Source organism: Anopheles coluzzii, chromosome 2 (genome assembly GCF_943734685.1).
Source record: "Anopheles coluzzii chromosome 2, AcolN3, whole genome shotgun sequence".
Classification (NCBI taxonomy): domain Eukaryota; kingdom Metazoa; phylum Arthropoda; class Insecta; order Diptera; family Culicidae; genus Anopheles; species Anopheles coluzzii.
Window position 1 is genome coordinate 106,447,518 of NC_064670.1, and position 16,270 is coordinate 106,463,787.

At 44.4% G+C, this 16,270-nt stretch overlaps 2 protein-coding genes across 5 annotated transcripts in view; one reads left to right on the forward strand and one right to left on the reverse strand.

The window, feature by feature from the left end:
* Positions 1 to 16,270, forward strand: part of LOC120953800 (bifunctional heparan sulfate N-deacetylase/N-sulfotransferase) — a 178,749-nt gene that overhangs the window by 21,428 nt on the left and 141,051 nt on the right. For all 4 annotated transcript variants that reach the window (XM_040374061.2, XM_040374058.2, XM_040374059.2 and 1 more), the window contains one exon: positions 14,742 to 14,872. The gene's annotated coding sequence lies outside the window, so the exon portion shown is untranslated. The remainder of the gene's footprint in view (positions 1 to 14,741; positions 14,873 to 16,270) is intronic.
* Positions 10,727 to 11,988, reverse strand: LOC120953801 (alpha-tocopherol transfer protein-like). The gene is made up of 2 exons (XM_040374062.2): positions 11,171 to 11,988; positions 10,727 to 11,086 (listed from the first exon to the last, which is right to left on the reverse strand). Exons 1-2 carry the CDS (start codon positions 11,903 to 11,905, stop codon positions 10,832 to 10,834), a joined length of 990 nt encoding a protein of 329 aa, XP_040229996.2. The 5' UTR covers positions 11,906 to 11,988; the 3' UTR covers positions 10,727 to 10,831.

Here is a 16,270-nt window from a genome sequence, read left to right on the forward strand (position 1 = left end):
CCTGCAACCAACGAATCTACCAAAGGCTCTACGTTGAGGGTGATCTGTCTGTCGAGTGGTCCGGAATTGAGGCGCTTTCTCGAACGAAAAATGAAGGTGTTACCGCTGTACTTGATTATGGTGTCGCATTTGCACTTCGGTTGGAATGGGTGGGGAGTGAACAGGGCCGAAGAAAAGCATATCTAGGTGCTTTTGGTGAGCTTTTCGCCGGCTTGCCCACCAGGCAAGCGGATACGGTTTTGAAGGTATAATAACAATGGAATGAGCTGCAATTAACACGTTCTATATGCATTTATTTCCGGAACCGAATTAACGACATGCTCATGCGGAAGTCTGTGCTCCAAGAAGTAATCGGCGTTGCAGTGCAGAAAACTGAAAAACTCTCTCACTGGTGGATTTATTTTTGCATGCTCCTCGTGTTCTCTGACGTTTGCAAATTACTTCCAAGAGCATCTCATGAATATCAACGAATGTTTTCTTTTTACTTCCGAACAATCAAATTCTTTATGCGCAGTGCTTGATTGCAGTTGTAGAACCTTGTTTTTGTCGGTGCTTCTCAATTAATTTTAAGTACTAAAAATGATGTAATTTTTATGTTATTTGAGTAGGAAAATGTATTTTGCTTCTACTACGTCTTATGCAGTTTCATTTGCCTGATGAATCGAAAGGGATTTGTCAGACGTGGCGGTTACGACGAATCGTCGTAAGATGTATATTTTTATTTGTATTTGTTTGTGTGAATTGTTTCCATTTGACATAATATATTATGAAAAACCATTTCCATTATGGACTTGTGATTATCGGCAATCGTCGTTCATTTGTTAATGTTTATGCGCATTTCAAGCTGTGAAATTATATCTTTAGTTGCCATTACACCGCATACTGCCGGAACGGCTCGGTGGTCTGTTCGATAGATGCGTTGACTCTTACAAGGTCGGACAGAATCGATTCCCAACTGGGCCGTCTCGTCTAGCAAGGACTTGGCCGTGTGATACTTTGTAATAAACTTCGGAGGGGTCTGTATAGGCTTTTGGTATATGACCGCGTAGCTCGTCAAACCGAACAGAAGACGTGGAAGAAGCACCACCATATTGCATAGATGTGCATATATAGAGAACATTTTATGAATAGTTTTATTCAATTAAATGTTGAATAGACCTTTTGAAAACAACATACTGATGTTGAATAAACAATTGAATCTAACGATTCAGCGTGTTGCAAGTATTTTGAAGCTAAAAAATTGAAAATATCGGATGAATGTATCACTTTCCACGATTGTTTAATCTGGCAGCGTAAATTATTACAATTTTTACGCAAAGTATTTGATTTGTTCGGCAACATGCGTTAGTTTCGTTTCATTAAATGGTTTCAGTATTGTATCACATGTTCATACAGACAACTTTCCCGCAAGATCATGCTAAAATTTCACTGCAAACCAAATTTTAACAAGTGAAACTGGGTTAATAATGATAGGGTTTGCATGTATTCCATTGTTTATGTAACAGCAAAACATACTGTAAAGTATAGTTTTGCTCGCATGCTATCAATAGCATCGATTGTTTGCTGTGGGAGGAAAATCAAATTAATTGCCTTTCCGGGAAATGGTTTTTATGTTGAAACCTTTTGTTCGTTTCGTTTGTTGGTTTCGTTTGTAACTCTATAAAAATAATCCAATTGGCTATTATATTCAAACACACTGTTCAAACGCATGCCATTCATGATTTATTTGATGTTCTCAATCCATTCCGGCGGCAACAGCATGCTCAATAAGATATGTTTGCATTCCAAACAAAATCGCATATTAAAATCAAAATGTGGTTATCTTCAACCATTCAAAGCAACACACAGCACCCCCGGTTCATATATTCCCCGTTTCTGTTTACGGTCCGATTTGGTGCGTAAAGCGTTTGACAAGACAAACGAGCCAGTCAAACCATCATGATCCCACGCCAAACAACAGGCGCGGGCTACACATTTCGTTCGCTGCTTGTTTTTCGTAACGTTTCGCAGTTGTGTGGCGCGTGCACACACACTGTAAGTGGCCTGTAAGTGGCCTGAATCGTAGCGTGTAACCCCACCGCGGTGTTGATTGATGATCGCGCTCGGGAAGCGAGAGAGTGTTTGTACTGCGAGGACAGCCAACTTTGACGTCGCCTGCCGCCTGTTGACGGGGTTGTGTAGCTGCAAATATAGTGATTGCATTTTACCATTCGAAAGGCAGTTTGAGTTTTGGTGGTACATTTACATTTGCCAAATCGTTCTAATTTACAAAACACAAATGTGTGTCGTTCACTTCACCCACAACTGATCAAGTGGAGTTTCACATAGGATTTCTGTTGTGCTTGGTTCCGAATGTGTGAGTGTCTGTCATCGTTTAAGTTTTACGTGAGTGGGCTGGTTTGGGTTTATTATAATACCATTAGCCCTAGAGGCTAGATGGCATCAAGCTTTAAGGGTTAGGTCCCTCGCAAACAAAACTGTGCTCTCGAGTACTTGTGTGCGCGGGGGCGTATAGGTGGATGTGATATTGTGCCACTAAACGACGGGGCAGGTTTGGGAAGTGTTTTAAAAGTTGAAAGAAAAGTTGAGCTTTCTTCCCACCCGCGCAAGGGGCACGTGGGTGTAGAACCACTCCACCAAAAAACGAAATCAAACGGGGGGAAAAAAGTCAACTTCCCTCAAGGTGAAATCGAAGGCTTCCCATCATCATCATCATCATCATCATTAGTGTGGTACACACCCACACGGTGTGGTAACGGAGTGAGCATCGGTACCATTGTTCAGCATATCGCCGGTGCGCTCCTCGAGCAAGCCTGCGCGTCGTTTTCCAATCGAAACGAGAGAAACACGTAATAGAATAGCATAGCCCATAGTTGTTCCTTTTTTCCTTCGCCGGTTTGCAACTCACCTGAGGGATGGATCGGTGACAGTGGCTGGAGTTTTTTTCTTCCTTCTTTTTCTGGTCGGCAATCTTCCCATCCCCATGCTGCCATGCCATGCGCCCACGCTGCACATCAAACTCTGACGTCCATCGCTCCATCTCGGTTTCGGCAGGGTTTAATGCTTTCCACGCGGCTGTGGTTGCATGTGTGACGTGATTTTTATTCAAAAGTCATCTTCACCCACCGCTTCCTAAGTGGGATGAAACAGAGAAGGGCGTTGCACTGTGGGGTTGGTGGTAAAATCGCGTCAAACGAAATCAGCATTAAATTGGAAAGAAAACAGGGGTTGGCAAAGAGGGAGTGGGATGAATCGATGAACATAATATGCTTATGTTCGGTGCTCCAGCTTTCGGGTTTGTCGTACGCGGCCAGTGACAGATTGAGCTTCGGTGTCCTGTGGTATCGGTGGGAAAAAATGGCCCTCACCTTAAACCGCCACCACCATCACCACCACCACTGTACACACCGTGCGGTACCCGGCAGGTGTAGATCAGACTGATGAATACGTTAAGTTGTGCAAGGTTTTGATTCCATGCTAGATACTCACACATACCGCACGAACATGATGGGATTCAGAATCAGCGTTAGATTCACGACCACCGGCACGAGTGAAATCAAGACCTGAGAACGACAACGACGGGGCGATGATGATGATGATGATATGACATCCAATCATACGCCAATCGAGCTTTTCCCGAAAATCCTTCTAGTGAGCGCGTCGTCGTCACCACGGCATCATCGCCGCTCCGATCGCTCAACCATTTTTCCACATTTGATCCGACCCGCGTTGCCGTCAAACGACGTGGTGGAGGAAAATTCGTGCACTTTTCTTTCGTTCTTTTTTTGTTGAACGCAGTCGATAGCGCTAGAAAGTCGTCGCAACGTCACTCCCGTATGCGTGACTTTATGGTAGTTCGGGACATACGTTTCCATACGTTCCCATGCCGGTGAGTAGCGCAGCGATTTGGGAGGAAAAAGTCCCGCACCGTCACCCACACACAAACACACATCCCATACGGCAGCAACACTCGAAATGGAATCCAAAGCTTAATCTCTTAGGCAAACAGTGTGCCTGTGTCTACCTTTGGTTTGTTGGAGAAGGTTTTTGTTCACCATTTTTTCCCTCCAATTGTACGGTAGGGTGGATATGTGGTTCTGATATGTGAATATATGTGAGTATGTCTAAAGAGGCAACAGAGTGTCACCTGCGGGAAACTGCGGGCGGAGAGAGGGACAGAGTGAATATACAAACAATAAGCTATCCAAATAAGTGAAACAAAACGACAGCGCGAAACACGCCACGGGACAGCTGCCAGAGCGTATCGTGGCGTTAAATTGTCGCTAATTAGGTGCTGATTAGTGAGCAATTACTACAGAAAACAGTCAGCCTGAAGAAGGCTGTGTTTTGGGGCTTTTGCCACCTTTGCACCACAAACATATGCGCAATGAGATGCAAATGAGATGGTGTGCCTGCTGTGAGATATGGCCATGCCATATGTTTGTAGAGATAATATTTTTCATCATTTTATAAAGTATACTGTGATAGTGTTTCATTAATTGGTTTCTAGTTTTTTTTCGCCGCTAAATCATTTAAATTATTTCAATGATTATTGTTTTAGACTCTCATAATAAGCGCTAATGATTTTGATTAGATGGTACGATTTGTTTAATTAACACTTTGATGGGCGCACCACTGTGGTATGATGAGGAAAACCATGTGTTTTCGATCCAAATAAAGGGTGGATGAAACTATGACATGTGAGGGTTTGAATAAGATAATAATTACTGAATTGTATGTTAAATGCATTTTAGTGAGTCCAAAAAATCTAAAACTAGAGCTTCTTGAATCTGCAAAGATGTTTAGAAAGATGAAGATTTCATGAAATTAGCAGAAAAAGATGAATATAAATAATCAAAAAGTGTAAATGCTTGCAATGCTCGGAGTTATTAAATTCTGCTGTCATGTTTCAAAAAATAAGTGAAACGATTGAATTTTTTTGCAAAGATTCGAAATAATGAGAAACTCATGGACAAATAAGCTTACTTATTTGCTGTATTTATTGGACTTCTTGCTATTCAACCGATGTATGACTTGGTGGTCTAATGGTAGTCGCGATGGCTTCTGGTAAGAAAGAATGTGGTTAGATTCCCATTCGAATCCTTCATCCAGTATTCAATAAATTCATTATTATGTGGTAACATTAATGTCTAGGAGTAATTTAGTGCTTTTAAGGCCCACATAACCATATAGATTACAATTTATTGAAAAAGAAGAAGAAGAAGAAGAAGAAGAAGAGCATAGAACCAAAACAACAACTCAAAATTAAATCATTATTCATCCCAGTCCGCGGTAGATACGTTTCAATCTGTCCTACCAACAAGAGAGAGACTACGAAACGCCCCGACCGACCATTCATGCTGTCAAAAATCTCACTCAAAAATCTTCTTGATAGCATCGGTCAACACATTTTTAAAGAGCGCATCACACACCCAATAGAACTGCCTTTAAAGAGACCATCACAAACTGCCCAAATCGTTATCGTAAAATAATAAACTGCCGACAACAACAAAAAAAAAACCTCTTCCAAATGAAGAATGCGGGACACGCTACGACGCCTACGAAACAAAAAAACGGTCGAAAAAAGAAGCTTTGCGTAGGAGAGCGTCTGGTCGCGCGCGCATTCCTTTCTACCACCAGCTATGCTTTGCCTTTCTCCCTTCGAGTGCGCGCCCTGCAGGATTCAGGCTGTGTGTCGAGTTGCTTTTGTTGTTTCGGGGGCGCGAAGGCAACAAATGGTACCCCAACGCTTTCCAAACCCAACTGCATGTATAGAGAATATAAACAACAAAAGCCGTCGTCCACGCTATAAAAAGCAACCAACTCAAAAACAATTTTATGATATCACGTTTCACGGGAAACGACGCTCGACTCTCGAGAAGAATCGTCATCGCGGTCGTCCACGCTGTTGCTGTCGCCATCTTCACGTTTAGCATTTATGCCGAATTTTTCGAATGAGCGCCGCTGTGTTATGATGCTGCTAGCCGGCAAAGACACGCGCGTGCTGCTCCTGACCCGCCGGCACGCAGCAGCAGATCGAACGACGACGACGACCGGCACGAGTGGATCATTATTACCATGACGCTCGTTCTTTATGATGTGGAGTGTTTGGAGTTTGCCGTTTTCCGGACTGCTGCGGACTGGTGCGAGCGGTAACGGAACGTGTCGCCGCCCTCTTATTGCACGTGGGACTGACTGGCAGCCCCAAACCAATAATTAACCGAAGAGGCTGCGCCACCTTCTTAGCCTTGGTGCGGGAAGGAGAGGTCGGAACCATGTCAACCAGCAGGCAGCGTCCTAAGGCAGCTCCCTCCGCAAGCAAGATCTTCTCTAGCCGTGGGTGGGAAGCAGGAGAAGCTCGAGCACAACCACCAAGGGCCATAAACTCCCTACAGAGACACTCGAGAGCCATCTTATGGTCAGGATATCATCTGGAAAATGAAGCGATTGCTTGATGAAGTGTCCTTAATCATGGTCGCGGGCGATGGTACCAACCCGAGGCAATGGGGTTTGGAATGGGTCAACGTTTTGAGGCCTCCGTCGCCCACGGACCAGCTTGGCTGAGCTTGGTAACCGAGGGTGGAGGAGGCGGTGGTGACTTTGATTCGAAATAGATTAGCAATCATTCGGTTTAATTTGTGTGAAGTTGGGAACTCCGGCGCGAGCGGGCTGGGGTGCAGTAGTCGAACATCGTCGGCGTGCTAATTTAATGTAGTGGCAGGCATTTATCATAATTATCCTTACCCATATGGTTGGGGAAGCAGCTGTTACACGGGGTGGGCTGTATGCCCTGCCCTGTGGAATGGAGAATTTATCGACCGCCTCGATCACTACTGGGTTTGACATCATTATTTGCCTTCCCAAATGCTCTAGCTAATCAGCTAAACAGATAACCCACTCTCGGTCTCGGCCCGAGAGTGTGGACGGACGCCGTAAGTGGTGCGTTCCTTCTGGTTCCTGTGCTGCAAGCGCGGGCCTGTGGCCGGTGGCGGTGATTAGACTGGACCGGTTTGCCGCCTGGCTGGGTTGTTAGTGGGGGAAAATCGAACCACACTAACTGGCTTTGATGGCGGAATGAAGTGATAATGCTTGGATTGAATTTATGGTGAAAGGAGGATTTGGTCCGCATGCCGCCTCTCGAATGTCACCAGCAGACATTGAAAGCCGTCGCAGGTGATTGCATTTGACTTTGATCAAAGCTAATCAAATTTTGTAAGTGGTAGATATAGCATATATTAGGTCACACGTTTTACACTTAAATTTAATTATAAAAAAGAATATATTCCCATTTTTAACATTTTTTGAATCAAATTCTTACTCGAAAAAATAACTTTTTATGTCAATAATCCTAAATAATTCATACAAATATAATTAAATTCTAGCAACCAAAGTTATTTCGTGCACTGTAACCTCGTGGATTAACCTTTTATTTATGGTTGCATTATTAAACATTATGGAAAATCCTTATCAAAAATTAAGAAGGATTTGCTTGCATAAAAGTAAATTTAGAAGTTCTTTATTTAGTTGAATTCATAGTAACAAAACATGTAGAGCCTATTCAAAATTGAAAAAAACGACGCATACCAATCCGTATGCTGTATTATTTCCTTACGTCACATTACTAAACCGAACCAAAGTACATCATGTTTTGCTTTTCCCACACAACAAATTCTATTCCCTCCCTTGCCTTCGCTCATCTAATTGTCGTACACGCACAACGGCATTGCCTCGCCCCCGCCGCGTCAACCGTGCTGCTCGTTTCAAACAAACAACAAAAAATCCATCAACGCTGATGAGATCCTTCCGCTGCCGCCGTGCACACGGCTCTGGGGCTTGCCTGCATTGTCAAGTGGTTCGTAGTGATTATTTTAATTCTCCCTCGCCTGCGTTTATATTTGCATTCGTCGCTTGGTACACTTGAAGTGTGACGGTCGTCATTGCTTCATTTTGCTAATACACACACACATATGCACCGGTTAGCAGCATAAAGATGGGTTCTTGCTAAACATTAAAATACTCCCTCGAAAAGGGTGGATATGATGGACGAAGGACGGGACAGAAACGGTTGTACCATCGAGGGGAGCTGTCAAAAAAATTGTACGACTGGTGGGAACGAAATGTTTTTCCTTGCGCGCTCTATTTACTTCCACTTGGACGTCCTGCTGGTACACATTCGTTTGGTTTGCCCTTTCGCGAACGCGGCGCAGTAAGTTCTCTCGCACCTCCTCCCCCCTCCCCCCCCCCCCAACATGACTGAAAATCCTCTTTTGTGCATAATGTTCGTCAAACACTGCCCACTTTTTCACTCCCCCCCCCCTTAGTCATCGGGGCTGGCAGAAAAGGTTCCCAATCAAATCGGCAAACAGCGTATGTCACACGTAGAGTCGCAAGAACGTGGGGAATACGGTAACAGCTGCAGTAAACCCAATGCGCGTATATGCCTGCAATATGCTGTCGCCCGAATGGCACTGGTTGGTCGGGAAGGGCCAGCGCATGGCAGCATTCTACAATCCTTTGCTCAAATAGTGCTCAATGATGAGTGAAGTACAAAAGTAAATCATGAAGATTGGATTTCATTTATGAGGCCATATTTATCCCCCCCTTCTCCACATTTCGTTCCACAGCGCCAATCCGTTTCCATACCGAGAGCGCACTGGAAGCTCCACAGCACTCAACTGGAATGACAATTCTTTTCGCTTTTTTTACACTTTTTATGACTCTTCTAGCCTAGCTTGCTCTTCACTCTCCATCCACCCCTTTCAGGTCAAATCGGTATCGAACAAATCTTTCCAGCGAGAAAGCATTTCCTTACATGCAGCTCGTTTCGTGTGGTGCATTTGCGGATGTACTTGCGCTGCGCCGTGGTGCAAAATGGCACGCGGCATATCTCGTGCGCTATTTCTTGTCGCTATTAAACTGTATTACTGTATTACCCGTGTGAGGGGTGGGATATTTGCTGTGATTTTTTTTTCTCGTAGTTTTCTTTGTAAAATGTCACAACATTTATAAATCCGATAGCGATAGAATCTGGGGACGGTAACAATCTTGACGCTTTTTTACGACCGTATAGCAGCTGCAACGTGGTGAATCATTCGTTTTGTAGTAGGATCCGTTTAACGTTTCGTTTGTACTGGATGTGTACTGGTACATTGTTGCGAGCAGAGCAAGATGAGTATCGTTGGTTGTTTTAGCCTTATTTAAGTTTCTTTTCAAGCCAGTTTTTTTCATTGATATCATAAGCAATCTGTTGATATATATTTAGTCAAACAATTATGTATTGTGTATTCTGAAAGAAGTGACAAGTTCCAATACTGTTTACTAATAAAATATGTTTTATAGTTTATCTTTACAAAGTTTAACTTTTATTCATTCCTTTCGTAATGTATTTGCATTACATTATCTATAAATGGCGGTTAATTTTAAAAAGCTTGTGTAATGTTGCAAAGTATTGTAATAAAACCAGAGGAAATTAAATAACTATTGCGATGATACAGGTTTATAATTTGAGATATTGAGAAATTATGGCTTAGATAAAACATTGACTTTATTTGATCAACTTTATTGTTAATTCAATCATGTTAAAATAAATTAATTGTTAATTCAGTTGAAACCTAAAGAGCAAAAACCATTAAACACTAAAGTCCTCTCAATTTTAAACTACTTTAAACTTGAACCATTTACCTACTATTCTGAAAAGGACGGAATGGAATATTTGCTTCTCAGTGTATTTTTTTTTATTTTTTTTTATTTTTTTTAATCGCCGTGTCGTGGAATGCTTCATGTTTAAAGTTGTTCTACTCATCTTTTTACATCACTCTGCTATATCTACTTTTACGATCACGTCCACATTCATTTATACAGTCTCGTGTAAAGTGTCCTTGTTTCGTAATAACACTGAAGAGGGTGTTTTTTGTTGTTTGCCGTTGCATAAATCCGTTCCATCCCCGTACAAATGCTAGAAATGCCTCGTCCTTTTTTTATGAGTGAGAAGAATAGTTTTTTTTTTTCGCTTATACGTGGAACATGTAATTTCACTTTTTTGCAGCTATTTAGCTCATTCAAACACGAGCGGACTGTGTGCTGTAGCACACTTAAAGCCTCGAACACCATGCTCGTGAAGAACGTACGACAAGGCGACCGCAGAGAGGCGCTTTCGCTGACGTTGCTTGCAAGGCTGTGGCCTTCCTTGAGTGTGGAGAACGCTTCTATCGCGGCGCTATCGTGGTGTAGTGCGGGTAGCGAATGATAGCGAGAAAACCTGTTGGTTGAGAGTGTCATTTTTTTAACGATAACAACCAGATCTGATGGTTAGAGCTGCCAACGGGTTTGTTAAAGCATCCAGCATTGCTCGAATGTCTGCGTGAGTCTCGTGTGATATGTTGGGGATTATGTGGGAGTGTGTTTTTCTCTTCTCCACTCTTCTTTATTTCATCATTTTATCTCGTTCGTTAGGAATGCGGGACGTACTCAAACAGTAATTTGACGTATCAAATTATAATTATGGTGGGTGCAGGTTTGCTCTGTGGATTAAGATATAAACCCGCATGTGACATTTTAAGAGCAGCGAATAATGCGCAAAAGCTGTAATGTGCACATCGATTGGAGCAATGTAGCAGAATATTGCCAAGAAGGATCCAAGTTAAAAGATGATGTGAAATCCTGTGTTTTTTATATCTTGATTTCACAAACATGTTTGACGTTAAACAATAAGCTGATCGTGGATAGACGCATTTTATTGCTCTCCATTTCTAAGCTGCATACCGGTTATGCCTTGCGTGAACTCCTCTGCCTAATTTCAGAAGTGATAGAGAATTTGCATACGCGTGACGATTCAGTCGAGCTCCAGCTTGCGGAAGCTACCGACTGCTCCACCTTCAATGTCGTCCAGCATGGCGTGCCGCGAGTATGGTTCATTATGGTCAAGGTCGATCTCCATCTCGTCCAGCGCAAGCATCCGATCGCGGTAGCGCTCACACCGCTCGCGGAACGCACGCATATGTTCCGTCTTTGGTTCTTTGCCTCCGTGCTCCTTCGGCAGCAAGCTCCGATCGATCTTTTCTGCCAGTTCATCGTAATCGCGAGACAACTGAAAAGGAATCAAAGCAATACTTTCTGGTAATCCCAAACACTTGGAACACTTTCACACATCACAATGCAAAAAACCACTTACGCTGCAACGGTTGCGAATCTTTTCGTTCAGAAATCCCAGCATTCCGTTCACAATCCACAGCGCGCCGGCCGGCACGTTGACGGCGTGCAGTGCCTTGCAGCGGATCGGTACCGCATTGTTGACGTAATGGGCCACCTGCCGCAACACGCTCAGCGACACCACGCTATGGTGGGCGAGCTGCACGTGCTGCATGTCAAAGATGACCACCGCGCCGGCACACTGGGCCAGCACATCCTCCCCGTACGCCTCGAGCCACAGTGCGTGCATACGGTTGCTGTGGTCCACCGTGTACCGCTTCGGGTCCAGCAGACCCCAGTCGCACAGCGCCATCAGACATCCGTCCGCGTCGCGCTCCTTCAGCGCGTACAGGAACCCGATGTCGGCCAGGTCGGCCAGCTCCGGGTCGCGGATGTCCAGCCGCTGGAACCAGCTGGGATGCAGCGTACGGGCGGCCAGATATCGCTCGAGCGTTTGGGACGCCGCCAGGAAGGAGTGTTTCTTGGCGCGCAGAAACCGCAACAGAAAGCGTGCATCCGTGCGGCACCGCCGGATGTGCGGATGCTTGGCGATCCAGTCGCGCAGCAGGGCTAAGTTTTGCTTCACCATCGAACCATCCTCGCGAAGCGTCTCGAGCGTTTTGCCGATGGTGGCCGGACCTTCCGGTTGCTCGTGGTCGTCGTCGTACACTTCGGGCACCTTCTCCAGACACGGTATCGGCAGCGGATTGGGCGTCATCGTGTTTGCCGGAGACCAAGAGAGACCCGTACGGTTAGCACTGCGGAGTTGCACTAAGAGTGGATTTGCATGGGACTTCGGCTTAATATGGGTTTTTGGAGCTAACCACATGTATATAGGGAGGAATAGGAGGAGATGGTTGAGTGATAGTTAAAAGCATGGTCACTGACGTAGTTTAAGAAGGTAAAGAGCTGGTGAGGTTTTTGTGGTTGAGAAATTTGGAAAAGATGTTGGATTTCCCTTTCGTATGTGAGAGAAGCAACGTTAAAAAAACAATGCACATAAACTCTTAACAACGTAATGTGTGCAAGTAATGTAGACGTTGCCTAGAGGTCTTAACTTTTTGTTTCGTTACGTTAAAAAAACGCGTCTTTTCTACAGCTGAGATGCCGTGTGACGTATAAACTTCAAGCAATGAAATAGTTGTGTTGTCATTGGAGTGTCCCCATGAGCGTTCAAGTACGTGACAAACACAACACTTGGTGACTGGGATTGAACTTGAACTTGAACTAGTTTTTCGTAGTTGTGTCGTTGGTGATGCTGGTGATGTTATTAATTCAGAGGTCTGGTACAAGGGATCTCCCAACTGTCCTATCTGTCGTATATCTTTAAGAACTTGCAATGCTAGGTTGTACGTCAGGTAACTGAAATGACTTTCACGACAGTTTAAGTTAAAGCAAGGCGCATTTTCACTACTGTTTGACGTATATGATAGTCCAAATATCATTTCGAATAGCTTCCATACGGGTCTCAGGAGGGTTCTATACTTTTAGTTAAAGCTCTTGTTTTAAAATTCCTTGTTCCTCTAGAAACATTCGGTTGATACGTAACGTATAACACCGCATTATGCGGTGTGGGGTAATGGATCGATGACTTCAACATGGAATTTCCATTTACGAGTTTGCTTTCCATAAATCAGAAAAGTGCACTACTACACAAGTGTTGTCTGTATTTAAGCATTAATTGGCTAGGCAGGATGTAGCGTCTGATAACATTGGAGAGCGTAAAAATATACGACCTTAAAAGGTTGTCATATAAAACTTACTGTACCAGTGCATGTACCAGCATAATTCGTTGTCCCTCGGTAAACAGTTCTTTCCATCTTTCCCCAGCAACCACGAAAGAGGATATACGAGTTCCTTGGGACGAATTTTCTAGCATGTGACTATTGCGTTTTCGGTACTCCAAGCACTGGCGCAGTACCAAGGAACCGTTGCCTGTTCTGCTGTACTATCCACAGGCTTTCCCGTCCAGGGTTAACACACTCTTGGATCGATAAATAAAGCTTGGTGAAACGCCCAGTCGGATGGCCGAATCGCGAGGCCGTCATTTGACACTTTGCCAAGTTGTGGTGGTGTTTTGTAGGTCTATTGCTCCCTTGAACTTGCCCCCCGCCAGACCAGGGACGAGCGCTTCGGTGCCATAAAAATCGAGTGTGTGCACTTCCGATGAAAGTACGATGATCGAAGTGAACCATCATCTCCACGCGATGATGCCTGCCTCCGCTTCAGAGGATGGAGGTTTTGTTCCATGGGTGGCTATATCCAGGGTTTTTTTTGCGTTGGTTTATTTGTCCGTGTCTTTATGTGTGGCTCTAAAAGTGGTGACCAGCGCCCGAGCCCTCGTGTGAGAGCTGGACGATAAATATCATCTTGATGTTCGGACGACGGCTGTCGCGATTGTGCGGCTGGGAACGGTCGCCGGCAATCAGCGATATGGACTGATCCTCTCGTGTGCTGTATAAAAGGGTCGTAAAATTATCCCACCATCACCCGTGTAACGCGGCAATTGCGTTTGTGTCCTCTGTAGGATGAACCGAGCATGAGCGTTTTGGACTGTCCGGAGCGTTAGCAGCGTTGTGGAGTTTGCAGAAATGTTATATTCTCGAAAAGTTTGCAAACCAAGACTCGTTTCATTGGAATTGATTTTATGCAATTGATGTGCTGTATGCATAAGTAAGATTTTTGCAAACAGCCTGTCTTTTGCCTGATGCACAGACTGTCGACAAAAAAGGAAATTTCTAAATAAGATACTCCTGTCGAATAAGTCGTGTCCCCGAGGCAACGATTTCCCAAACATGTACAACCAGAAGCTGACACGCACATCATAACAACATTGCCCAGCCAAAAAAAAAAAAATGAATCAAATACCGCCCCAAGGAGGCTGGTAAAGCTAATTGAAACGATTTCCACTTAAAATCTGCAATTTATTGCACATGTCGTACCTAAAGCAAAAGAAATAAAACGTAGGCTGGATCTCGGAGCGAAGTAGCAACGTTCCATGCCCTGGGAGATGGGTAACGCAATATGTGCAATGGTTGGATTTCAGTCACATTTTATCCCCTTGATTGCTTAATCTGCCGCTTTTGCTGCTACTGCAGCGGCTGCTGCTCGACAAATCCGTTTACGGTAAATTTTATTTTAACCATATGTAGACCGCCGTTTCTGTTACTTGTGCCGGGAGGGAAGATACCAACGACGACGGTTATGGTAGGTGGAGAGGCCCAGTAGGAGGAATGTAATTAAATGCAAATAGTTTCGATCTGGTACAACCGCGCCACATACGAGTAGGATTCGCACACACGTCTAATGCTTTTTGAGCTTGCGGAAAGCTGATTCACCGCACGTTCAGACACGCTCTCTCGAATGAAGTTGTGCATGGTGTTTAGTCAATTTAATTCCGAATGAATACATTTCCAAGTGAAATATGAATGGCATCAACGGTCCATAATAAAGAGGAGTTGGAATTGTCGCTTTAAAAAAATAATCCACTTTATCCACCCGGCTGCAAGCTTTATCACAACTTCTAATGTCATTACGCTTGCGTTTACTTTCAGAGATAAATCTGTCAGAACTTAGCGGCCACATTTCCTGGAAGCGCTCTTCTGGACGATCGATCGGTAGCGGATAATAATTGGCAACTTGGTTGTCGGGAAGGTGTACGCGAAAGAGAACAAGAAGCAAAAAGGTACGTCCTCGTAAGACCTGGCACGCTGTGCGCTAAATCCCTTCCTAAGTTTTGTATCTTTTGCTGCTGATTGAATTATTACGTCCACTTTTGCTGCTGGCGCTCGAAGAATTGAGGTGGAGGGCTTGGGACAAGCTAGCGGTTAAGCAATTTCGTAGATAAAACACCTTTTACTGCAAGCACAACCAAAGGAAGAAGGACAACCCAACAAAAAAACAACTCCGTGAACCCTTAAGCAGCAGAATGTGCGAAAGTAGTTGACTAATGGAGCAGCTCTTCAGGCGTTCATAATTAATTCAATACCTTTTCGACGCAAACTTTTCTGGACGCCAACTTTTCGTTTGCTTTTGTGCTTTCGCTTTCAAGCAGATCCCTTTTTTTCTCCCCCGTGTGTGGTGGGGTTTCTTCCGAAGCGAATCTTCCGATAATGATTGTGGGTCAGACGTTGGTTTGTTGGAGTGTGTGTGTGTGTGTTATTCCATTTTGCCTCTAACTAATCTTGTCATGAGCGGGTTTTTGCTTCTACATTGACCGTAACACTTGAATCTTACACCATGAACGATTGACTGAGCCTGGTACACGGTGGACCAAAAACGTGTGCGTTCCGTTCCGGTTTGCGGATGGGGAGAGGGGCTAAATGGACGAACATTTAATACCATCATACGGTAGAGTGAACCATGGACTGCTCTCGTCTGTGTGCTGCAGGACGATGTGAGAAAGTTAATAGGTAACTTTTCCCATCAATTGTTCGTAGTGCATGGAATGTTTACGAGCGGATCTTCGTGGACGTGCTGATCTCTAGTTCTCGTCGCTTCCTAGTAGGAGATTGCAGATTTGGGCAGGTGCAGGGAAGCTAAGGTAAAGCTTTTCATCAATGTTTTACCACCCTAAGATAAGGGATGTGGTGCTACTGTTCTTCTCTTCTTGCCGCGTCGGTCTTGTGCTAATAATCGGGAACTGTCGAGAATATCCTGACACGATAGAAACCACACGATGATGATGGAAAACTATTTCTCCCGTGGTTATGTGCTACATGCGGCGTTAGCTTCTTCGCTGTCCGCTCCGTCGCGTTATGACTTTGGGGTGGTGCGTTTTTGTTTGGAGCAACCAGCGAACAACAACGAAAAAATGGTGAAAGACATCCCCCAAGCTGCTAGGATTTTCCAGACCACCTACGGAGCGCCGGAGCATTACCACATCATTTGAGCCACAACCGACCGGCCTTGGAAAAGGTAACAGACGACGGTCTAGCCAGGGATGAATTTCGCGCCACCAGGTCTGGCAGAAGTTCAATTTCCGTTTCATCGTGTCAGGCGCGAGGACGTGTGGGAGATGACAGTGCCAGGGTTTCCGTTGGTTTGTTTTTTCTTCTTCATTTTTCTCGCCGTACGCCACACT